Source organism: Chrysemys picta, chromosome 10 (genome assembly GCF_011386835.1).
Source record: "Chrysemys picta bellii isolate R12L10 chromosome 10, ASM1138683v2, whole genome shotgun sequence".
Lineage (NCBI taxonomy): Eukaryota > Metazoa > Chordata > Testudines > Emydidae > Chrysemys > Chrysemys picta.
Genome location: NC_088800.1, coordinates 30,793,644 through 30,820,357, shown reverse-complemented (window position 1 = coordinate 30,820,357; position 26,714 = coordinate 30,793,644). Strand labels below are relative to the sequence as shown.

The following is a 26,714-nucleotide window of genomic DNA, read 5'->3' as shown; positions in this document are numbered from 1 at the left end:
TATGGCTGCTAAAAGAATTTGGGGAGTGTTCCTGTGCTATCACAGCAGCCTAAGGGTTAAACGATTTGGAAATTCTTTGTTTTCAAAATAACAAAAGGCAGCAGGGCACAAAATGCAGCCAACTCTGCCATGACATATTCGATTATACCTTACGTACCAACCAGAGTCTGTAAAGTAATTGCTTTACTGAGTGTAAAATTAGCCACAGCAAGTAGCAAATTCTCTACCGACAGAACTATTTAGCAGACTTTTGCCTGCAGAGTCCTGCACCCAGGAAAAAGTACAGCATGGGCTGCAAATTAATGTTAATTTCCTAAGAGACCAAATTGGCTAAACAGTATATAGCCTGAATGTAAATATACAAGGGTTTGGGGGTTGAAATGTATGTTTGTGCAACTTGTTTCCAGAAGAAACATCAATTTGTATGTCATACAGACACTTGCGATTAAAGTTTGATTATAAATAGGAATTTGACTATGCAGTAATTAAATGGTGTTCATATTTTACAGCATGCCTAGCATTAATTTATATACCAGTATTCCTTCCCCTTCCAGTCCACCCCATTTTAAAATGTAATTATAAATCCTTTGAAAGAATGAATAATTCAAATATTGAATTTCCCCACTCGTTATCATCCATGTAATTTTGGTGCTTGTGCATCATGAGATCACAGCAAAGTGAGGATAGCTTAGGAGGAATGCATGTTCAATGCACTATGCAACTCCCACTAGTACTAATTAGATCTGTGCATTTAGGGCGCAGCCTTGCAAACACTTACATGAGTAATCCTTACTCTCACAAATAGTCTATTGAAGTTAATGAGGCTACTTCCATGTACATAAGGGTGTGTAGGATTGGGCCTGTTGTTCCCTGTTGAATAAAGCATCCTATTCTAATCACAGAGGTACAGCAACATGTATCATGAAATCTTTCACCAGTGTCTTAGTGTTAAAGTAAAGTAAAGAAAATTAAAAGGTAATTAAAATAGAATGAGTATCTTCTAGTTCTGAAGTACATGCACAGGTATCTCCTGCATTTACCTCCTGCCATCTTTTTTTAATTGTTACAAGCTAAGATAATACTCCAGATTTAGCATATAGCAGCACCTTTTCCAATTTATCAAATCCTTGCTGTGGTAGATTTACTTTCTAACACACCATTGTTCATAGTGTCCTCTTTTAAAATATCTTTTCATGTAAATGAAAGAATGTGATTAATCCATTCACTTCAACAAAGCTATTCGTAGGAGCATATATTATTCCTATCAGAATAATTTCAGTTTGCTGATACCAGCAGTGTATCTTTTGTATGAATTCTTGACCAAATGTAAAAAATTATATATAAAAGAAAAGATATAGGGCCAAATCCTCACTGGTATAAACTGACGTAGCTCCATAAACGTCAGTGGAAAATTGATGTAGCTTCATCGTCGTCAGTGGAGCTATGCCAGTTTACACGAGCTGAAGACCTGACTTATAAAGTTGCATTTTTTAAGTAATTTATAATAAAGGGGGTCAGCATAAAATAATAAGCTGCCAGAAAGACCATCCTTTCAGGAAATGTAGCCACTTCTTTGTAGAACACAAAGGCAGATTAAAATGCCCTTTAAAACAGGAAATCTGAAATAATAAAATCAACATTTAAAACACCATTTTAATAAAACCTAAAATCTGACTCGAATGCACAAAATTAAGGATGTTGTAGTTTAAGGTTATCCCTTTGCTTTATTTTAATTTATCTTGCTGGATTTAAGAATGATATCTTATAGGTCTGTATTCTGGGCCCTTGAACAGTGGGAAATCGCCTATGACATAATGTAACCTTTTAAGAAAAATATCCTGGTTCATGACTGGCTGAAAACAATTATATGATGAGTCAGCATATTTGTACTACTCTCTTGAGATGAATAATAATAAGGTCTCAAAGAATATTAACTATCAGATCCCGAATGCAAATCTGTATTTCCTGGTTGGCTCGTCAGAAGTCAAGTAGCTATTCTTTCTGGGACCTGTAACTTCATCTCCTTTTTAGAATGTGACTTTTAAAGGAGATTATTCCAAATATTTCTGATTTTTGCAGGGCCCAATTCTGCCTTGATCCTGGAGGTAAAACTCCAGTGCAAATCAGTTTTGCGTCTGAGTAGCTGAGGTCACATTGGTCTTTATGATTGTATGTGTAAATAACAGCCATTGATTTAGTTTTCAGACCCCAATTCAGCAAGAGACGTAAGCATATGCACAACGTTAAGTATATGAAAGTCCTATTAAAGTTACACACATGCTTAAGTATCTTTAAATTTGATAGAGGGTGGTCTGTGTGTCAGGGATGTGCCTTTTGCTGTCCCCATGAAAATCTGCCACACCACAATTTCCTCATACTTAGTCGAGACTTAGATTGTAGCAGCTAAAATCTCTGAAGATTCCATCCTCACTTGTCATAGCTCCTTTATGGAGCTGTAACAGTTTACATCAGTTGAGGATCTGCACTGAAACCAAGAGAGGCATGGCCCAAGGAAACTCACACTATCTATAATGACTATTCAACTATAATTAATACTGCTGGTCACTAAATGTCACCATTGCTCCATGCAGATATACAGTAACTGAAAATTCACAGCACCTGACGACGAAATAGAGAGTGGGGGGAAAAAAGTGCAGTATGAAATTTCCAGATGGGTAGCTTGATTCTTACGTCTCTTTCTCTCCAGGTTCAGCTAACGCATACTGAACTCTGGTGCCAGTGCTGCTTGCTGTCTTAACACAAAACTTCAGTGAGAGCTTTGCCCAAGTAAGGACTGAGGATCAAGCCCTGTAATTGTTTAATCAGACTTTCCAAAACAGTCCAAATAACTTTTATTTCATTTTACCAGCTGGAGTGAAATGGGATTTCCTCCTCAGACCATGTATCAAACATGAAAAATATTTGTTTACTAATTCAATAGTGCTGCACATCTCTGGTCCTGTACCTGCCTTTCTCTGCGTATGAGCAGCAGGCTGCTTTGTGGGCTCTCAGTGCACAGCAGAAAGGACAGTTGGCTCCTCTAACATTAATTATTGCTCAAATTTAATTTTAACTATGCTAAACCCAGGGTTGTGAGTTCAATCCTTGAGGGGGCCACCTAGGGATCTGCAGCAAAATCAGTACTTGGTCCTGCTAGTGAAGGCAGGGGACTGGACTCAATGACCTTTCAGGGTCCCTTCCAGCTATATGAGATAGGTATATCACCATATATTATTATTATTATAACTACTGAGCATATTTTGAAGGCCTACGTCTTATTACCTGCCTGGTCTACATACTAAGTAACAGTGGTCTCCATTCTCACTGCAGGATACAAGGCCCTCTCGTTGATGGCAATGGGAACTACTCAAAACCCTGTGGTGGGAGAATAAAGCCCAATATTAATTAATGTTCTTTCCAGACATAGCAGTAGATTCGAGGCTGGAAGCCAAGAATTAGCAAAGGTTTTGTTTTGTTTTGTTTTACCTTAATTGAAGAGACCTTTGTCAGTTTTCACAAAGGAGAATAAATATGCCACTGAGCATTTGAAATGCATCCTTCCAAGATTCGGTTTTGATTAGAGCATTTTGTGTTTGTAATAATAAGCAGTTTTGAACTTCAGTACACTCAACGAGTTTAGGTGTTGCACTTTTGTGTTTCTTACAGATCAATAGAAAACCTGCAAAGAGTTTTAGTGGCATGATCTTGCTGGCAATACCTATTTGTCTCTCAGCATAAATACACTCACTGGCTCTTGGCCTGAAAACTGTAGTTAATCTGTCATAATCCTTTCAAAATTCTTCTGTTCAGAGGCTGTTAAAAAGTATTTAGTTCTTCCAAACTCACTAGGGACAGTATGCATGCTTATATTTTTCTCAAGAAACTGAATAAATTCCCATCCAGAGTGATCGTAGCAGCTTTTCAGAATTGTGCAGAATCCATATCAAATAAGTGGGTAAGGTGCCTATTTTCTGACAGTGGATGTGTCTGCTTAAGTATTTGCACTGGATTATAATCAAGCTCTGAGTAAGAAGATTAAACAGACAAGGGCAGTGAAACTTCAAAGGCTGACCAAACGTGCTTTGTGAGTTTTTATTCCACTGATCTGTAATGCCTGCTTTTCCCTTCCTCTCATTAGCACTGAAAAATAAGCCAGCAGTGCATCATGTATTATTTGTATGTGGTGGATTCGAGATGTGGGTGTGCAATGCTTTTTTAAGTGCAGTGGCAGATAACAGACTTTATTAAAAATAACGATAATACAATGAATGCACAGCTGGGAATTCAGATATACTCTAAAGCTCACTTTAGAAACATAACTGCAAAAGCTTTCCTTCCAAACATAAATGAGGAACAGAGAGCCTTAGACTTCAGGTTCTGGCTCCAAATTGTAGCTAACTTTAATACTTCTCCATGAAGAAGATCAAGTAGCAATGAAAAGTTCTCTCTTTGCAAAGTAAAAAGAATAGGGTGAAATAACAACCTGCATTGACAGTGTACAATCCAGTTGTTTTGATGATTGTCAGGTTGTCTTTTCAGTATTCTGTCTGGAGGAGTCACATGCACAGTATCGCTTATCAACACATCCCGAACTTATCTCCCCTGAAATGCTTACAGTAGGGTTTCCAAAACTGGGGGTTACAGATCTCTCGGGGGGTTCATGGAGAGGATGTATCTATCTATCCAGGCACTTACATGGCCCTCATTTCTACAGTAGCTGAGCACCCGGGGAGGGGAGTTAGGAAAGGTCACACACACAAAATTCAGTATATTTAAAATGGCAAAAAAATGGATAAACACAAGCCTGGAATGCTGTACCCCTTTAAAACCTCTACATTGATATGAGTACCCCAACTAGGGGTTTGGTGTAGACTAGCACAGCACGTGTGTGCATGTGAAACAGGCTGCTAGAGACTCGGCTCGTGAAACATGATTAATCTCTTATGGGAGGATGGTTATGTGGGTGTGCCTGGATTTACCTAACACAAAATGGTAAAAGTCCAATTAAAAATGTTATTTAATGTGTACCACAAAGCACAACTACCCATGCACGTGGACAATGGCAAAATGTGCTACCGAACTGGAAAACTGGATGACAGCACTGCTGAACCTCACGTAACCACATTGCATCTATCATTCAGTTTGTGGAGCTCACTTCTGGCCAAGGGTTGATTCAGAAAGATTGATGGTTTCAAAATGAAGGTAGCAGCAACAGATTACAGTGACAGCTCAGAAAAGTAAAAGTAAATGCAGCATAGAATGACACATGGGTTTTACATCAGTTGATTCGAAACCACCGGTTGTAATGTGTTCTAAAATGCTGGCTGCTGCCAAGAGCATGATGTCTTCAAAGTTATTGCAATATTTAAAAAGGGAACATTGAATTGGATTGTGAATTTTTGGGGAAAGAAAGCCTGAAGCCTGGAAAATGCAACAAGACTTGATTATTCAGACTGGCATTGTCAGTAGGAGTGCCCTTCAAACATCTTATTTGATATTTGTACAATCATGCAACTGCAAAAGTCATTTAACATTACAGAAAATCTTAGGCTTTCCTTCACAATATACATGGGTTCAGAAGTCACAGAGGCTGAAGCAGATATATTTTCTCAGATAGCACTGTTTTATGCCATATTAACCACATGGCTCAAGGAATCAGAGAGTGAACTGATTTCAAACCTCAGGAAAAGTGATTACTCAGCAATTCAGCTTCATGAATATCCAATGTCTTTGCTGCTGCAAACCTGCCAGCATATTTGAACTATATTTCTGCTGGTACTATTGCAAAAGACTTGCTGTCTTCTAAAGCTGTGCCAAACACATACAAGGAGAATGTTCATTTAAAATGTTTGGAAAACAAATATTTCCATTTTCATTGCAAGCAGCGTATTGCAATTTACACGGATGTGGAAGGAAATAAGTCCAGGCCATACTGATCCACAGCATTGTATCTAATCCCTGAGGGCTGCACTGTTTCAGATGCCATCAAATTCCCGATGCTAAGAAAATGCCTGATAATTAACCTGTTCCATGTGGTTCATAAAGCTGTAGTGAATTTCATTAAGTGCTGTCTAATGAATTATTGACTTTTGCAATGCTCTATGATGGCACGGGTTCCATTCACCAGCAACTCCTATCAAAATGAAGGGAGGTAACTCTTACCTGTTACATTGATAGCTTGACTGTTTGAAATAAGAGCCAGAGTACAGGCTTTCCTAAATGACCAACTTTCTCTCCTTGCTGGTTATTTAAGTAATTATTCACTGGTGACATGCTTTTGCTTCTTTGGGGACCTTAGTGAAGTGAACTCTTCTCTCCAGGGACAGAATATGAATTTCATCCAGAAGACAGGTTTATACATATCTTTGAATTGTGACTGTGGTTACCATTTTGTACCTCTTTAAAATCAAAGTATCCTTTTCAAATCTTCATACTTAGTTCGTTTTGGTGTTAGAATGGTGACAAAGTTTTGCCTGCTCAGGGTCAAGGTTACAGGTTCTGAGAATGGGGATCGCAAGCACAGAGTTTGGGAAACCTTGGTATACAGCTATTTCTGAACTGTACTCTCCATTCATTGTTTTGAAATCTAATTGAACTATGTTGCTGCAATGGACTTTCTAATTGCATTGCACAGAACTGGGGCATTGTTTTAGCTCATCTACAATTCCTGTTTGAAAAACATTGTGAGCTTGATATGATGAGTTCTGGTTTGCATTTGAAGGGAAAATGGTCCCACACAATTCCAATTTGTCTTCATAATTAGTGTCCTCCTTCCCTGCTCCCACGATGCCTTGGTGGAGGAGTTCATGCTTTCCCCAGTAGATGAGAGTACCCTATTAGAATTTAAGGAGTCTAGCCTCCTGAAACGTGCATTGTAAATATCTCATTTGACAATCAAAGCTATATTTCAGGAAGGAAACTAAGAGGTAGACATTTTATGGTATCGGCCACTCAGCAAATATATCAATATTTTATTTCCCTTTTCCTATTTCAGGGTCAAAAGGCTTGGATAGAGAAGACCTTTTCAAAAAGAGAATGCATCTACATAATTGCCAACAACAAAGATGTTAACAGGTGACAATTTTTAAGCATTTACATTAGTAGATAAAACAATACTTATCACTGAAGTCAATGGAATTGTTCTGAATGTACATGATGTAGCTGAGAGCTGATTTCTATTCACTGTGCTTGAGGGAAAGAAGGCAAGGGAGCAAAAGTGAAAGTGAGGCAGAGGGCTTGTCTACACAGAACAGCAGTGTACACTGGGCTGGGGGAGGAGGGATTTCTAAAACAAACTAATGTATTGCTCATTAGTTAGTCCATATAGAAACTGCTGGAGTGCACTAAAAGTACCATAGTGTGCTTTAATATAGTACTGTTAGAGACCAGCAGGGTCTACGCCGTTCAACACATAATGCGCTTTAGAAATCACACACCCTAAGGTGCATTACTCCACTGTGTTGACAAGCTCATACACTTGCACACTCTGCATAGAACGGAAGAAAAGGAGCAGAGAGGAGGCCCAGACTGAAGGAGTGGAATGAGTGTTAGGGGAAGAAGATGGAGATAAGGCCAGAGAAGCAGAATGTAGCAACTCCTTGAAGATTTCATAAAACCAGAATACAACTTTACACTGGATTCTGAGATAGTTGAGAAGCCAAGAGAATGGTATAATCCTGGTTCATGAAGCAAGATAGTAGCATGGCCTTATTTTTCTGGATGTAGTTGTACTGTAATACTTAGTATTACTGCTACTGTATTATCAATTGGCTAAATTGTGCCCTGCTTGAGTGGCCGCCCAGAAGTGGAAGGGGGTTCAAGGTGCCCCCTTATGCTGTTGCACAGGTTACCCACATTGTGTGTAGCAGCAGAAAAAGGGAGACAGGCTCTACAGAGCTGCTATTTTCCCTAGCACAGGAACCAGACCCTCAGGGTCCAATCCTCTTACAGGAGTGACATGAAACATTTAGTCCAGGGGTCAGCAACGTTCGGCACGCGGCTCGCCAGGGTGAGCACCCTGGCGGGCCGGGCCAGTTTTATTTACCTGCTGATGCGGCAGGTTCGGCTGATCGCGGCCCCCACTGGCCACGGTTCGCCATCCCAAGCCAATGGGGGCGGCGAGAAGCGGCGCAGGCGAGAGATGTGCTGTCCACGGCTTCTCGCCACCCCCATTGGCCCAGGACAGCGAACCGCAGCCAGTGGGGGCCGCGATCGGCCGAACCTGCCGCGTCAGCAGGTAAATAAAACTGGCCCAGCCCGCCAGGGTGCTTACCCTGGCGAGCCACGTGCCGAACATTGCCGACCCCTGATTTAGTCCTTAAGCACTAAACAACACCTGTGAGCTGGCACCTCTGAAAAGTGGGTTTGGTATGTGTGCTTAGGTATGGCTCAGCGGAGGTGTTTCAGCGACTCATAGAAAGTCCTATATGCCAGATACAAAATAGGTAGGTAAGCCAGTATCATTTGTGTCTGAAATCTAATTTTTTGTTTTGGGGGGAGTTTGGTTTCTTTTTTAAAGCAGACACTATCAGATATTGGAGACAATATGTTCATCGTCAGTGCAAAATCTAACTTTGGTTTCAGGTGCTGCTGTGGCCAGCTTATTAGTCAACATATTCCAATTCCTCCAAGTACAGCAGCTAACAAAAATGGAGAGGAAACAAAGCAATTGGAACCTCAGCCAGAAAAATGGTCCGTCAGTAAACACACCCAAACATGTCCAACAGATGCCTATGGAAATCTTGAGTTCCAGGGAGGTGGACATTCAAATAAGGCCATGGTAAGGAACGGAACACATGCTATACAAACATCTGTCATCTAGATCCCCAGCTCACTGAGGGCCTGATCCAAGCTTGACAATGTTGGAGACTAGAGTCCTGTGTCTTTCAGCAGAGCAGGTATAGTATACATAGCCGCAATACAAGCTTCTCCACTCAAGCATTCCTCTGTGCCTGATCGCTGTTCTAGAAGGAGCCACTCCTGGAATTGCTCCCTGTGCACATTTGTCCCATGGCCTCCTGTAAGACTGCCAAATGAGAGACACTGAGGTGCAAAGGAGAACAACCTATTGCAAAACCAATAAAAGTTACAGAAAACAAACACATATGGTTCTCCCATCCCCGTTTAATAGAATGCCAGTAGTTTAAAAAGAAATTGTCATAAGGTCATGATTTTAGAAGTAAATATAATATAAAAAGCCAATGCTTTAGAGGTAGAAAAACTAACAAAACAATGAAATGTTGCATAAGCCAACTTCTGGCAATGTAGGTAAGGACTTTAGTTTGGTAGTCAAAACAGGATTCGATTAACCAAAGAAAACATCTTGATCTTTTTCAGGGAGGTAATTTCCCCTAGTTCAAAATCCTAAGGAAAACGTAGTACTTCCCCTTTCCAACCCAAGCTGGGGTTTTTAAAATGGCAACCTCTTTTACTTATAGATTTCATAAATTCCTATACTCCAAGGCCAGAAGGGACCACTGTGATCATCTACAGGGCCGCCGAGAGCAGATTCAGGCCCCGGTGAAAAAAATTTTTCGGGCCCCCCGGCAAGGGCTGACTGGCTAAACAGCCGGGGAAATCAGGCCCCGGGCCCCCTTCCGGACCGCCAGGCCCCAGTAATTTGTACCGGCTTCCCCCCCCACCCTCGTCGGCCCTGATCATCTAGTGTGACCTCCCATATAACATTGGCCACAAAACCTCCCCACACACACAAATTTCTAGAGCATATCTTTTAGCAAAACACTCAATCTTGATTTAAAAGTTGCCAGTGATGTATAAACCACCACAATCCAGAGTAAATTGTTCCAGTGGTTAATTATTCTCACTGTTAAAATTTATGCCTTATTCTGAATTTGTCTAGCTTCAACTTCCAGTCATTGGATCATACATTATATCTTTCTCTGCTAGATTGACTTCTATCAAATATTTGTTCCCCATGTAATGAATGGCACATTCTCAGCTCCTCAACAGTGGAGCAATGCGACTCAGGTTTACTAATTCTTCTCATTACAAGCAATATAGAAACTTTGTGATACACTGTTTAAAAAGCATTAAAATCCTTCCTTGCTCATGTTAGACTTGTTGGTTTCTCAATTCTCAGTCAATGGAAGGTATAACAAAGAAAATAGCACCGTAATATTAAGGCACTGTTACAAACTATTTTGCAGTATATACGTGTGTCGTATGACACCAAACCAGATTCTCTGCTTCATCTCATGGTGAAAGACTGGCAACTGGAACTTCCCAAGCTTTTAATCTCTGTCCATGGGGGCCTCCAGAATTTTGAATTGCAACCTAAATTGAAACAAGTATTTGGGAAAGGCCTGATCAAGGCTGCCATGACAACAGGAGCCTGGATTTTCACTGGAGGAGTTAGTACTGGTAAGAAATTACCATCTTCTGAATTTTACTTATGGAGTAAATGTTTCTACATATGATCTTTCTCAGTGGTAGAAGACATGAAAGTGCATAAGTGATTCATAGGTCATGAGGCCAGAAGGGACCACTGCAACCATCTAGTCTGACCTCTTGCATAACACAAGCCATAGGTCTTCCCTGAACTAATTCCTGTTTGAATTAGAGCATATCTTTTAGAAAAATATCTAATCTTGATTTAAAATTGCCCAGCGATGGTGAATCCACAACATTTAGTAATTTTTGTCCCAAAGGTTTATTACCCTCTCTGTTAAAAATGTGCACCTTATTTCTAGTCTGAATTTGTCCAGCTTCAACTCCTAGCATTGGATCTAGTTATGTTTTTATCAGCTAGGTTGTAGAGCCCACTATTATCAAATTTCTGTTCCCCATGTTGGTACTTATAGACTGTGATCAAATCACCCTTTAACGTTTTCTTTGTCATAGTAAACAGATTGAGGTCTTTGAGTCTTTCACTATAAGGCATGATTTTCAATCCTTGAATCATTCTCCTGGCTCTTCTCTGAACCCTCTCCAATTTTTCAACATCCTTTTTGAATTGTGAACACTAAAACTAGATAAAATATTCCAGTAGTAGTCGTACCAGTGCCAAAATCAGAGATCATCTAACCTATCCTACTTCTATTCAAGATTCTCCTATGTATATATCCAAAGATCACATGAACCCTTTTTGGCTATAGCGCTGGACTGGGAGCTCATGTTCAGTTGATTATCCACCATGATCCCGAGGTCTTTTTCAAAGTCATTGCTTCCAATGATAGAGTCCCCCATCCTATAAACATGGCCTGTATTCTTTGTTCCTGGATGTTATGAGCTTATATTTGGCAGTATTGAAAAACAAATGACTTGCATCCAGTTTACCAAGTGATCCAGTTTGCTCTGTATCAGTCACCTGTCCTCTTAAGGACATAAGAATGGCCATAGTGGGTCAGGCCCATGGTCCATCTAGCCCAGTATTCTGTCTTCTGACAGTAACCAGATGCTTCAGAGGGAGTGAACAGAACAGGGCAATTTATTGAATAACCGAAAATCTCATAATGCCTATATATAAATTCCTGGTATGCCCACCCCCCATCTTGAATCTGCGTACATCTGCGTACAGATCTGGCCGCCCCCTCTCAAAAAAGATATATTGGAATTGGAAAAGGTACAGAGAAGGGCAACAAAAATGATTAAGGGTATGGAATAGCTTCTGTATGAGGAGAGATTTAAAAGATTGGGAGTTTTCAGCTTAGAAAAGAGATGACTAAGGGGGATATGATAGAGGTCTATGAAATCTTGACTGGTGTGGAGAAAATGAATAAGGAAATGTTATTTACTCCCTCAGATAACACACGAACTAGGGGTCACCCAATGAAATTAATAGGCAACAGGTTTAAAATAAACAAAGGGAAGTACCGTATATACTCAATCATAAGCCGGTTCATTTATAAGCCGACCCCCCCAAGATGGATAAGCAAAAATGGAAAAATTTTATAACCCGTTCATAAGCTGACCCTATAATTCAGGGGTCAGCAAACTTTGGCTCCCAGGCCATCAGGATAAGCCGCTGGTGGCTTGTTTATATCCGAGATGGTTTGGTTAAACCGAGATGGTTTGTTTATATCGAGCGTCCGCAGGCACGGAGGTAAACCTAAGTAAACAAAGTGTCCCGGCGTGCCAACTGCTTACCCTGACGGGCCAGGACAGCAACTGGTGGGGAAATTTTTGCGGGGGGGAGAAGCTGGGGGTCAGGGGAGTAACCCCTGTGACCATCCCCCACATGACCCACCCCTAGCCCGGGACCCCCACACTCTCCCCATTCCATCTCTTCCCACCTTATCTGGGGAGGATGTCTCTGGCCTGGCTGGAGCTGCTTCGGCAGACTGGGCAGCGCGGCCGCAGCATGTTCCAGCAGGCTGGGCCGGGTAGCACGGCCACAGCGTGCTCCGTCGGGCCGGGCGGTGCGACCAAGCGGCACAGCTGCAGCCTGCCAGCCCCGGAGCTGCACCTGCTTTGGAGGCTGGGGGGAGAACAGTGTGGCCAGAAGCGGAGAGACTCTGGCCCCGCCTCTTCCCTTCTGGCTCTGCTGGCTGTGCTGCCTCTCCTTGCTCCCTCTGTTGGGGGGAGGGGCTGTGTCCCACCTCTCCCTCTCTATACCCGTTCATAAGCCGACCCCCTTCTCTGGTGCTTCCCTTTTTTACTAAAAAAATTTGGCTTATGAACAAGTATATACAGTACTTCTTCACACAACACGCAGTCAGTTTGTGGAACTCTTTGCCAGGGGATGTTGTGAAAGCCAAAACTATAACAGGATTCAGAAAAGAGCTAGATAAGTTTATTGAGTATAGGTCCATCAGTGGCTATTAGCCAGGATGGGCAGGGATGCGACACCATGCTCTGAGTGTCCCTAGCCTCTGTTTGCCAGAAACTGGGAGTGGACGATAGGGAATGGATCACTTGATGATTGCCTTGTTCTGTTCATTCCCTCTAAAGCACCTGGCATTGGCCACTGTCAGAAGACAGGATACTGGGCTAGATGGACCACTGGTCTGACCCAGTATGGTCATTCTTATGTTCGTCCAGTGGACCCAATGATTTTTTTGCCCCACTCTTCATTATTTACCACTTCCCCAATCTTTGTGTCATCTGCAAGATTTTGGTTTCTTCTGGGTCACTGATAAAAATGTTAGAAAGCAGAGGGCCAAGAACCAGTCACATACTCTCAGATCGTAAAATGTAATTGTAAATGGGGAATCATCACTGTCCATCAGTTTTTAATCTATTTGATGTGTGCTCTGTTGATACTGACTGAGCTTCAACATATTCAGATGTAATTTCTTTTCACCATATTTCTAGTATATGGTGTGGAGGGGTTAATTACACTATATCTTTATAATTGGTTATTTCATAGAAAATGTATGCAAACTAAGGGCCTGATCCTTCATTATGATGCAGCAGGCAGATCTCTGTGCCTGCATGGGGGGCCTCTTTGACAGATGTTTCGTAGGTATATATTACATGCCCTCCTAAGACTCTCACAAATGTAAGATGGTGATTGCGCTTGATGAGAACAATTTTTAAATAAAGAAATGTTTGATTTATTAGATATCTATCATTTAGCTTGCTGCCATATCTCACACACAATAAGACCCCAGTTTTGCCAAGACTTACACATGTGCTTAAGCTAACACACTATGAATCACACTGAAGCCAATGGTACTAATCACAGTGTGTCGGTTTAAGCTCTGAATGAGAGTCTTTGCAGGACTGGGGTTGAAGTGACTTCAGTGGGGCTTCATGAGGCTGCAGGGTTCACCCACACACATTACAATATAAGATCAGTGCCTAAGAAAGCAACTGGAATAAGGATGGTTTCTCTCTTTGGGCTCTACTACTTCAAAGTGTAATCTAAGTGCAGCTACTCAAAGGAGGCAGTTACCTGCCTCAGCTTCAGTTTTGACTGTTTCACTCCATTTCTAGTTTCCTGGACTTCCGAGCAATATCTGAATTATTGCATTTCCTCAAGCTAAAGTAAAGTTGACTGATTTTTCTTGGTGTATCATAAGTCATAGCTATTAGAAGTGGTAAAAACTTATTTGGTCATTTAGACCCGTCTCCTTTTCAGTGCAGGATTATTTTCTATTGTATAGTATCCAGTGCTTTGTCCACCTCAGTTATAAATTATTCAAGGAATGGTTCTTTCATCAATACCTTTGGAAGGCTATTCTATTATAAGTAAAAAGCAACAGAGGGTCCTGTGGCACCTTTGAGACTAACAGAAGTACTGGGAGCATAAGCTTTCGTGGGTCAGAACCTCACTTCTTCAGATGCAAGTCTGATACTCTATTATAAGTGTGTCAACAAAATGAAGAGACAATATAGGACAAGGGACAGTGTTACAACAATGTTTTTCCACTCATATTTTATGTTTTTTATATTTAAATGGACCCTATCCACTTGAAACTCACATTTTCCTGCAACAAAAATTCTCTCTTTTAGTTACAAATGGCACCTAAGATTGCTAGAACTGAAAAAAATTAGCAAGAACTACTTTTTACTATTTTTGTTTGTTTTCTTTGTGTATTTTATAGTGCTTTCTCCCCCTTGATGTGAAGATCCTTGTATGCAGAGCAAGGGAGCAGAAAACTGTTTAATATAAAAAAATTAAAGATTTTTTTTTAAATTTCAAAGCATATTATTTAAAGGATGATTTATCAGTAACTAGAGTTTTCTGAAAACAGTTTCAAAAACTGTGTGTGCCTTTCAAGTATATTACACTGTAAAGTTTGAAAATAGTAGCTAAGTACGTATCAGCACTTCAGCATAAGCCTCTGAAATGTCAAGAATGAATTTAAATGAATTGTACCTGTAGGAGTAATTCGCCATGTGGGAGATGCCTTGAAAGATCATTCTTCCAAGTCCAGAGGACGAATCTGTGCCATAGGAATTGCACCATGGGGCATTGTGGAAAATAAGGAGGATCTGATTGGGAAAGATGTAAGTCTCTTCTGTAAAAAAACTGTCATGTAGTGGGATATCAACTGTGTAACAAAATGTTTCATCTGTTTGCAGTTCTTGTGTATTTGTGTTTTTCCCTCTTTCCAGAGTATTTCTAGAGCTGAAATTAATGTACATTATTGTAACATTCTCCATCTGATTATGCTCAAAATGTTTTGCTGAGGAAAGAAGGAAAAAGGTAACTAGCTGGGCAGGTATGTGGCATCTGCTCCATGTGCAAAGAGGAAAGGAAGGAGCTGAAGATGACAATTTACCTTTAGTCTCTCAATGGAGACATGAGAGAGGGTAGTCATCAGTGTCCTAAGGGGTAATAGATGTTGATTGATTTTAGTCTTGAATTCCAGCATATTGCATGTGGCTCTGTGATCTCCAACAGCTACTGTTGATGACAAAAAGGACAATTCATGCGAGCTATGAAGCTTGTTCTGTTTTCAGCACAGCTACAGGTATAATAGATGTGTCATAGATAGACAATGCTTGGATCCTTCTAGGAAGCTGATTACTCTTGAGAACACTTCTTCAATAACGATATACTTATGATGTATTCATTTCACTTGCTGCAATATCAATACAAAATAAGTATAGTGTGTGTAGCTAAAAGGTACTGCTTTAGTGCAAGTAGCAGGGGCCTGTTTTTTGTGTACTGGAAATTGCTGGGTTCTAACCCCAATGCCATATGCTGAGAGTTTTGTAGACATCCAGGGTGCCCATACATGGGCAACACATGGGATTCATTATAGATTGGCATTCAGCTGTTGAATATGAATTACTCGGGGCTCCAGGTTATGCAGAAGAAAATGTTGGCAAATTGGCTGAGGGAATTACCACAACACAATGGCTATGGAGAAGGTTTTTAGCATTTGTAAAGGAGCAAGTGAGAGATCCTTTAGTTACTGGCTGGACAGCTAAAAACAGGCTCTTCTTTATTTCAGATTATAAAGGCCTCTATTACTAGATTCTCTTCCTGGTGTTGCATGTCGTTATGTTGAAAATTGTGGCTGTGGGTTTGTTACCTGTGTATATAGTAGCAAGTAAAGCCTTTTTTTATCTTTATGCACATATCCCTTTGACAGGTGTCAAGAGTTTACCAAACAATGTCAAACCCTCTAAGTAAGCTCTGTGTGCTCAACAGTTCTCATACACACTTCATCTTAGCGGACAACGGCACACTTGGTAAATACGGAGCTGAAGTTAAGTTGCGACGTCAACTGGAAAAACACATCTCCCTTCAGAAAATTAACACACGTAAGTTCAGTGGGAGATTTTAGACAAACTGTGAATATTAATATCTTGAATGAAGTGGATTTTTTTTTAAATATTTTTGTTGGACTGAAATTTAGATTTTTTTGTGCCGGCTGTTGACCATAGACTGAAACTTGATCAGATCAGTGTAACTGGAACAAAAACATGTGCTGCCTGATTACTAACACGGAAGGCTTGAATCTAACAGGATGGGAAACATAGAAGAGTAAGGATCAGAAAAGGAGAAAGGGAAGGTGAGGAATAATAGAGAGAAGGAAATTCAATGACACAAGACTTTAAGTGAAAGAGAGTCATGAAGGAAAAGAAAGATAAAGATATTTTGTGTACTTCAAGCCAATGTTCAGAGGCCTCACTGAATACACTCCAGGGAATAATGCTTCATCTAATTCCTTTTAACTAGTATTCTGTGAATCTCTGTGGTTCCTGTTTCCAAGAGGGTGCGCTAACATTTTTTATTTCTCTCTATTTGGGTTTGTATCCCTTGAGTTTCGCTTTGAATTTCACAATCAAAATTCTGCTACTCTTCTAATGAATGTAACCAGAGATTTAGATTTTTAATGAATCTCTAACCTAGGCAAATCTCACCTAGTTTAAGGGTTTCACATGTAAAGTTTCATGCAGATCTGCTGTTTACTTCTTCCCCATTATCCATTTCTAAATCATTTATCAGATGCATTTTGTGTGATTTCTCTCTTGATCAGTGATTTCTTTCTCCATTGAACCTTCTGTAACATCCTGATCTCGAAAAAATTTATAAAAAAAAGTAGATAGATAAATGAGAAAGATGGCTGGGCTGGTTTTCCTGTAGTTGCCCAGCAGTAATTATTTTTATTCTAAATAATGCATAGTTATTGAATAATGTTTCAAAACAGGAGGCCGATTTGGGAATCTGCAACTGAGACAAGGGCAAAATGAAAACTGCATTCATCGACATTTCAGCTTTAAAAATTTTCTGCTGCCTCTTCAGACATATCATTGAAGTTTGAGTCTCTTGAGCTTATTATCAGAGGACTGGAAATGGGCACACTTTTAAAATAACAATTAAAAACGTTAATTAGATCTCCTGAGTTTGAGAATTTGGCATTCACCAGGTATGGATTCCTAAACTCTGGCAGGAATAACTAGGCTTGGAAATACTCCATGTTATCTAATAAATATTAATAGTCATTGATTTTTCCCCCTCACTCAAAAATCAATGGGAGGAAAAACAGCATCATTAATAATTGACTGTACTTTTTAAATAGTCTATGATCTTGCTTGGTGGGTGGGGTGGGGATATGAGGGAGGTGAGAGAGATAAGTTAATATGAAATAATATTATTTTTTAGAACCCTGCACGGATACAAAATTTGTATCTGCATCCAATCCATGGATATAAAGCAGATATCCACAGAGTTGCAGGGCTCTAATCATTTTCTCTTTCTGATACCCCCTGATTTCATGAAGGTCTTATGAAATATTTGAAACCTTTGTAAAACCAGGGTTTTGTAAAAATAAACTTTTGGTTTTGATGTGAATTTCAGAAAACATGGAGATTTGGGGTCAGAAAATCTGGTTTTACATATGTAATATGATTTTTATTTTTGAACCTGTTAGGAATCTCAACTTCAGCCAGTGGGCCAATTTGTTCTCTCAGTTGCAACCAGATGCCCAGTGCTTTTACAGTGGTGTAACTGAGAAGAGAATTTGGCCCATTACTTTTCAAATCAACAATAATTAGTATATGTAAAGGGGGCTTTTTAATTTCAAGATTGAAAAAAGAAGGTGATTTTAAAAAAAAAATAATTAAAAATAAAATCTTTCCCATAGTTGAAATAAATCTTAACATTTTTAGTGCCTCAAGTAGTGCTGATAATCCTAGGGAGCTTTCAGTGGCTATTATTTCTTAAATAAGCGGAAATCAATTCAAAATAGCAGTGGCATAGGGACTGATAGCAGCTACTAATTGGGGTTTTTAAATGGTCTTAAAAAAGCAGAACATAATAGAGTGTCAGGTAAAGGCTAAAGCACCTTTGTTTTATACACTTCTGGAGTTTGGTTTTCTTCCTTTCTTGTTTAATTGGTGTTTGGTCATTTCACCATCTATAAAACTAAAGTTGGGAATCTGACAAAGTACAAGAGTTAACAACATGCTCTGTGGGAAGCCTCAATCCAGTTACTAGTGGCCACATAATTTAGAAAATAAGTCACCCCAAGTGGCACTATTTGGCACCCTTGTTGGATGTCTAAGCAGAGATGTGAAAGGCTCAATGGGTAGTGATCAATGGCTCCATGTCTAGTGGGCAGCCGGTATCAAACAGAGTGCCCCAAGGGTCAGTCTTGGGGCCAGTTTTGTTCAATATCTTCATTAATGATCTGGAGGATGGCGTGGACTGCACCCTCAGCAAGTTTGCAGATGACACTAAACTGGGAGGAGTGGTAGATACACTGGATGGTAGAGATAGGATACAGAACAACCTAGACAAGTTAGAGGATTGGGCCAAAAGAAATCTGATGAGGTTCAACAAGGACAAGTGCAGAGTTCTGCACTTAGGACGGAAGAATCCCATGCACTGCTACAGACTAGGGACCGAATGGCTAGGCAGCAGTTCTACAGAAAGGACCTAGGGGTTACAGTGGATGAGAAGCTGGATATGAGTCAACAGTGTGCCCTTGTTGCAAAGAAGGCTAACAGCATTTTGGGCTGTATAAATAGGGGCATTGCCAGCAGATTGAGGGACACGATCATTCCCCTCTATTCGACATTGGTGAGGCCTCATCTGGAGTACAGTTTTGGGCCCCACGCTACAAGAAGGATGTGGAAAAATTGGAAAGAGTCCAGCGGAGGGCAACAAAAATGATTAGGGGGCTGGAGCACATGACTTATGAGGAGAGGCAGGAGCGCTGCCAGCTTTTTTGCCGCCCTAGGCGGCAGAAGGTCCCGTCCCCGAAATGCCACCCCCGACAGAGGCGGCGGAAGGTCCCGCCCCTGAAATGACGACGACGACCAGGGCGGCCGAAGATCCAGCCGCCGCGGTTGCCGCCCCCCAAATATTAGCACCCTAGGCGATCGCCTAGGGCCCTGAGGAGAGGGTGAGGGAACTGGGATTGTTTAGTCTGCAGAAGGGAAGAATGAGGGGGGATTTGATTGCTGCTTTCAACTACCTGAAAGGGGGTTCCAAAGAGGATGGATCTAGACTGTTCTCAATGGTACCAGATGACAGAACAAGGAGTAATGGTCTCAAGTTGCAGTGGGACGTTTAGGTTGGATATTAGGAAAAACTTTTTCACTAGGAGGGTGGTAAAGCACTGGAATGGGTTACCTAGGGAGGTGGTGGAATCTCCTTCCTTAGAGGTTTTTAAGGTCAGGCTTGACAAAGCCCTGGCTGGGATGATTTAGTTGGGGATTGGTTCTGCTTTGAGCAGGGGGTTGGACTAGATGACCTCCTGAGGTCCCTTCCAACCCTGATAGTCTATAATTTAATGGCTCTATGATTTAATGGGCATAAAGGCTGAACCAATCTGGGATCCCTCCAAATCAGATATAGGACACGTTGGTGGGACAGTGTGGGGAGACTTGACCTACCACTGTCCATGCTGTGCCTGTTCTGCAGAGAGACAAATTAAATATGCAGGGTTGCTGTTGTGGTACCTTCCACAGTCTCTCAGTGAACTTTTTAAAAAAACAGACAACCTCTTTATGAAAAGTTGATCATTTTACAGAATTAAGAACTTGATCCAAATGCTCATGGGTAGTGAAATCAGACAGCTTGCACCTAATGCTTTTTGCCTTGCATTTTCCTGAGTTGTAAGTGATCATGTGACCAAGACTCCAGTGACCATGTGACCTGTGGGCTTCCCTTTGTCATCCTATGCCTGGAGTTCATAGTGAGGCAGGGACAGCAAAGGGATGCTCAGTTGTCGTCTCTTACATCGGCCAGACATTTCAACCTAATGATAAAGAGAGCAAATTAATGCTTCTATCTGAAGAGAAAGCGTAGGTGGATGTCATGTTAAGGATAACATGGTGTATAAGTACCAAACTAGTCAAAAGTAACAAGGAGACAATAGCCTAGAGCCATCAGAATATTAATTGGGGTAATAAGGTATTAGAGTTAGTATAGTTGATCTAGCTGCAGATGGATTCTAACAAGATTCCCATGCAACTGAGATTGCAAAACGGATCACTTAATGCATGTGTGAACAAATAGACAGTAAGTAGCAGTACCGAAGAAAATCGGCTGGGAGACATTTTGCTTTCTTTCTTTTGGGGCTGTGGAGAAACATAGGCGATACCTTTCACGCCATCACCCAATCATGCGCAGCCTCCATTTCTTTTCCTGAAGCTTCCTCGCTGCTCTGGTTCACTGGGAAGCCATAACACAGAATTCACACACGTTCACAGCATTCCACCTCTTTGAAACAAACCCACCACTGTTACTGGTGTTTAATGACACACCTGTTTCTTTTACAGGACTGGGACAAGGTGTGCCAGTGGTTGGGCTCATAGTTGAAGGGGGTCCCAATGTGATCTCTATCGTCCTGGAATGTCTGCGAGAAGAGCCCCCTCTCCCTGTTGTTATCTGTGATGGCAGTGGACGAGCATCTGACATTCTGTCTTTTGCACACAAATATTCTGAAGAAGGGGGGTAAGACTTTTGGGATCATTACAAAGGCTGTGGACAGCTCAGGGCACTGGTGGTATGATACTACCTAGTTTGCTTCTATGTTGCCAGTAGAGGTGGATGAAAATTTTGAAATTTTGACACACGTTTTCATTCAAGTTACAAAATTGAATTTTGAAAACAAAAGGGATAAAACGTTCACAAAAATGTCCTGTTTTAATTCACCAACACATTTCTCAGTTTTCCCTCCTTCACCATCTTTCTAGTCTTCTCTAGTGTATTCAAATTTAATTGAAATTACTTATCAGAAATCAGTCTGTTTGATAGCTGACTGCTGCATGGCTGTCTATTGCAGTATGCATGACGCTATGTCCACTTTCCCTATCAGATGATGATGATGAGATAATTGCGTTCAGGCTATAGAAGTTGCTTGATGATGAGGTATCTTTGGAGTCCCTGCTTTCAGATTAGAGAGAGTAATTTTCTGATGAGCTCTTAATTCATCTACATTTTGTAGCTTCAGCAGTTTTGTTGCTCTGAATGCCTGTTGGTAATATTTGCCATCTTCTTGAAATAAATGTTTTATGAAGAAACCAGTGAAGGTTGGAGGGTTCACATCTTGTATTACTTTCACAGACCAAATCAAATCATTTAAACATTGCCGAAACATTTTCAACTTTTTTTTATAGATTTTTCTTTAGACTTCATATTTTTAAATTGTCTGTATGAGCTTCCAGGCTCCCCTTGACAAGAACTCAGTTCATAGTCCACTTACAAATACAGTACCACCCAGTAGCATAACACAATACGCCCACCCCACTTTCCCCAAAATCCCATTCCTTCAGCTTTACAGAAAAGCATTTGCAGCATTTTAATGTGAAATTAGTGGTCTTGTAAAATGTCCTCTGGAGATCTCTGGAGACTGAATTCCTTGGTTGATCCTCAAATGGAGGTACAGAACATGTAGCAGCATGGCTATCACCTCTGTGGATGAAAAGATGGTTCAGGCTCCTTGCCATTCAGTTTTTGGCTCCAGTGTTAAGATTTTCAGACATCCATATGGGAACCAATTTTGGTATGGATCTCATGAGAGTACTGCTAACTCTTTTCATTAGTCCCATAATCTGATATCATAAAATAGGAAGATCCTGGATAAATTATATGTTCTCAAAACAAAGAAACTGGACTGATGTAAAAATTCTTGTTGTTTTTTGTTTTAATGATGAAGTGTAATTTATATTATTTTTAGGTATTTTCTCTTTTTTTTTCTATTAGGATAATAAGTGAATCTCTCAGGGACCAGCTTCTAGTTACCATTCAAAAAACCTTCAACTACAACCGGAACCAAGCCCATCAGCTGTTTGTCATTCTCATGGAGTGTATGAAAAAAAAGGAACTTGTAAGTGCCAGAACATTCATTCACAAATGCTTTAATCTTAGTACAACCCTACCCTTCCTTTCAAATGCCATTTACATATTATTACTATTTATCTTTCATTCACAGAGTGCCAGAAATGTACACAATGATTCACAAATATAGACTAAGGCAAGATCACTCCCATCCCAAACAAGTTCCAACTTAATGACCAGATTCCCATTTAGGTGAATGGGAACATTCCAATGGACTTCAGTGGGACAGATTTGGGCCCTAAAATAGACATGATGGGAGGATCAGGTGCAGAAGGTAGTGAAAAGATAATAGGAGGAAGGATTCCCTGAAGAAGTGATTTTAGTCTTTTGTCTTGCATTCTTTTACAATTGACTTGTCTTTTTTAAGTCCTGGGGAAAAAATTGTTTTAAATGTTCTTAAGCATCAGTGTTATTCCTGATCCATGCTTGCCATGACAGTATTATCCACATCATTGAGTCACACTCCTTCATGTCCCACCAGGGGAGAAACTCACTTGTAAGGAAAAGAAAATTGTCTAGGATTCATAAATGTATTCATCCATCATCAGTCAATAGTGCTTGTACTTATGGGGATATAGTCTGTTGTTTTTAGCATGCAAAAGGTACCAATGAATGTTTCCACTTGGTTAATTGCAGCTGAGGAATTTTTTTCATATTTTCATCGTATGAATATATCCTCCCTTGTGACAAGGGGTAGATTTCCAGTTAATACTTTTTGGTTGCAAATCTGAAGCAGCCATTTTCAAACAACAACAACGACTTTTTAACAGCTTTGTTTTTAACAGCAGTTTCAACTGGCTAAGTCTAGCTTTTTCCATTTTCGGTGTTGTTTTTTCTATTCTAAATGCTGGTTATTTTTAGAGGTGGGAGTGGGACTGAAATACCAAACCCCTCTCTCCTAACTGCCTGCAGTAACCAGGTGTGCCACACTTTTAGTATGAAATTTAGGACAATTGCCTTATCTGTGCTATACCTGATTCTGTCCCTAGTGAAGCGATGCCTCATCTCCATGAAATAGACTGAGGGGCGGTAACTAGGCTGAGCACTAGATGGAAAGAGGTACAGCTCTTCTCATGCAGGAAGATAACATCTCCTATCCCTTTATAATGAGAGTCTGTATTTCTCTCCTCTATTTCCTCTTCCAAAATGCTTCCTGCTTCTTAGGACTAAGTATGCCAATCCTGTCTGCCGAGGGAATGTGGGACTCATTCCGGGATCCTCTGAGCCTATAATAGGGAATAAGGCTCAGAGGATGGTCTGAAGAGAGGCCCCAAAGGGCAGAAGCTCCTTTTTTATTTGTTGGGACTTTTTTAGTTAGTGTGATTTGGCCGGAGGGTTAACAAACCCCTCTGGAACTGACTAGTGTGTGAGCTGAAACCCACCTTGGGGAGGGAACATGAGGCAAGGAGCAGGAGTGGAATACTAGGACAGCAGGAGGCACTATAGGGCAGCCACACACCATGACAGTCTGATCTCTGTAAACAAGTTGACCCAGCTCCTCAAAGATAGTTAGGTGCCTAACTCCCATTGAAATGATTTAAATCCATGGGATTTAGGCACTTAAATACCTTTGGGAAGTGGGACCATAGCTCCCCCTCATAACATGGCACTGCACACTGAGAAGTGTCAGGGAAAAGAAAGTATATTCATGTTTGTTTTTTCCGCACGTAGTTATGTGATATCTGCAGCAGTTTGCATTTCCAGAATGGGATCTGATTCTTGCAGATTAAATGAACAAAGCTGTCTTAACCCAAGTCTAAATACAAAGTTTATGCTTAAGGCCCAGTTCATCCACAATAAAGGGAGTACGCATGGAGTGAGGTGCTACTCCTTGTGTGTAAGAGCGGCAGATTCCAGCTCCTGCTCCTTACTCCTGCATACTCCACTGACTCTCAATGACAGTTTTGACTTAATAAGATACAAGTTAAGGACTTCAGAATTTGGTCCAATGAATGTATGACACTAGTGAAAGATTCCATTGGGTCAGTTCTGTTAATGCTGGCCTCACTATAATTAACAAGAGCCTCATCAGTGTAAATGAGCCGTGTATCTCTGTCCATCTCAAACTGAAGTCTGGACAGTGTTCTGTGGTTAGCATGATAAGGCCATGATTTCAGGCCTGATTTCAGGTAAAATGTACGGAACCCCACCTAACACCATTAATATGAATCCACATCCGGAGACTCCATCAGGAAATCTTCTCAAAATCCTCAAGTGATATATTATGCTAGTCTGGAAGGCATTGTCTTTTATTATAGAATCTGACTCCGGCAGTCAAAGCATCAATCAAAGAATGATTTTTCTTAGCCTTTTGCTGCCAAAACAAAATTTAGTAAGTTACAGAATGAGCATTCAGCAATTAGGGTAAATAATGGGAGTTATGAGACCAATTTTATCAGCTTAAATATTAATCCTGATGTCCCACTTTGGGGATAAAGAGCAGCAAACAGAACATCCAGAAATCCAGTTAATCAAATCTTTTCCATCAAATCAACTCTGAGTCTCAGGAGCCTCCAACTCTTTCCCCTTCTTCTGTCATATTCTTCTCTGTAAAAGTATAAAAAAGAAGCTGGTGTAGAGCTAGGAATCATAAAACAGAGAGAGAATTAATTTTAGAGACTTTCGCTATTTTTCTAGTCCTGCGATGAGCTGGATATATTAATATTTAAATATCTGATATTTTTCTCCAGATCCAAACTTTAGGTAAAAATCTTGGCTAATGTATGATGGTCACAACACCATTGAATATCGTATACACTCAGTAACAGCAGTGTTAATGTGAACCCATCTTCTGGCAGCCCAGAGCACAAACAATCTCTTCAGTGGGCTGGGTTGATGGGGGTCCTGGCTGGGTCAAAAAGCCAAAGTGTGCACAAAAAACAACCAGTCCACATCCTGATCTCCAAAACCATGCTCTGCTCCAGTTGAGGAGCTCGGCAGGGCAGGCTGGCTGTGGGTTTTGAGGGGAGACAGTATTAGGATGGACACCTCTGACCTACACTTATCATGTTGGGGGGGACTTTTGGAGAGGTGCTTATCTGCTGACCTCTGGTAGAATTTGGCCATTTGTCATTAAGCATCCACAGTTTTGGCACAAGTCGCAGACTCTTCATTCTAATAGTTACCTCAGTTTGCCAGGAGGCACTAACATCAATTCCCACAAATTTCAAGATAAGAATTAAGGCCTTCAATGCCAGTCTGTAATTCCCTGCCTGTTTAGTGTCATAGTGGCCTCCTGTTTTTCACAAATGTTCTTTTCCTTTCTTGACTTCCAATAATTTCCTTTTGGAGATACATCAGAAGGTGACATCATTCCTAGTGTTGAACTCCCATTGGTACTCTGGGGAGTTCAGCTTTTGCATCAAGGAAAAATTATGCCGTTTCAAATTTACTTCCATTCCTTAGATTTTTATGCTTCTTAGTTCTCAGACCCTAGTTTCCTAAATAAAGGCCCAGTCCTGTGATTCTTATGCAATTTTTACTCAATACTTACACTAAGGACTGAACAGAAACTGAAGTAAGGTTCCAAGGATTGTGACATAATGGCCAACGTTGGTATGGTGGGTCCCATGCTTTTCTTGGCAGGGGGGCTAGGATACCACCCCTTACCCCTGCTCTTGGGGTGCCAAGGGCCCCCCCTGGTGGCCCAGGAAGGTGGTAGAGGAGGGAAGCAGAGAAGGGGTCTGGGTTTGCTCCTCACTCTGAGCCCCAGTCCCTCTCAACCCCTATGGATTTCTTACCCTCTTCCCCCTTGGGTAGAGTTACCCTCGGTCCTTGACACTGGGGGAGGGAGTCTCTCTGCTGGGGCAGGGTCTCCCTTCCCCCGTTCTCTGGTGTTTCAATTTTCAGCAACACACCTCCAAACTCCAGTCCTCTCTCCTTCCTCACTCTGCCCTGTGTGCCTGAAGCAGAGGTTTTTTATTAGGTTCCTGGCAGGGCCTTAATTGGCTACAGGTGCTCCAATTAACCTGTAGTAACCTTCCCTAGTCTACAGGACCAGGACCCTACTGTGCTTTGTACATTGTACATACACATAACAAGAAAGATGGCCCCTGCCTCAGGGAGCTTACAGTCTAGTAGATGTCCTGTTTGAGTTGGGCAAATTGCTTACTTTCTCTGTGCTTAAATCCCCATCTGTAAAATGGGAACAATAGTATTTCCTTTTCTCCCACCCTACTGTCTGCCTTGTCTATTTAGATTGCAATCTCCTGGGGACAGGGACTGTTTCTTATTACATTTTTGTACAGCACCTAGAACAATGGGACCCCGATCTTGTTTGAGTCCTCTAGGTGCTATTCTAATACTTATTCTAATAATTATTCTAATACTAATTCTAATAATGCATAACAATCACTAATGCACAGAGTTATTTACCAGACTGTTCTTCTAATCTAGTTATTTTTATTGAGCAATCAGAAAGAAACATAAATCAGTGCATCCGCCTTACAGCACATAGAAGTACTTTTCAGAAGGCCAATATGAATATATTAAAACTCACTCAAAA

At 40.8% G+C, this 26,714-nt stretch overlaps 1 protein-coding gene across 1 annotated transcript in view; it reads left to right on the top strand.

Annotated features, from left to right (window-relative positions):
- The window catches only part of TRPM1 (transient receptor potential cation channel subfamily M member 1), a 200,764-nt gene that overhangs the window by 116,482 nt on the left and 57,568 nt on the right, over positions 1-26,714 (top strand). The window contains exons 3-9 of the mRNA XM_065558328.1: positions 6,995-7,074; positions 8,584-8,779; positions 10,167-10,380; positions 14,789-14,913; positions 16,008-16,179; positions 20,650-20,824; positions 22,076-22,199. Of these exons, the coding sequence (XP_065414400.1) occupies positions 6,995-7,074; positions 8,584-8,779; positions 10,167-10,380; positions 14,789-14,913; positions 16,008-16,179; positions 20,650-20,824; positions 22,076-22,199 (1,086 nt within the window). The remainder of the gene's footprint in view (positions 1-6,994; positions 7,075-8,583; positions 8,780-10,166; positions 10,381-14,788; positions 14,914-16,007; positions 16,180-20,649; positions 20,825-22,075; positions 22,200-26,714) is intronic.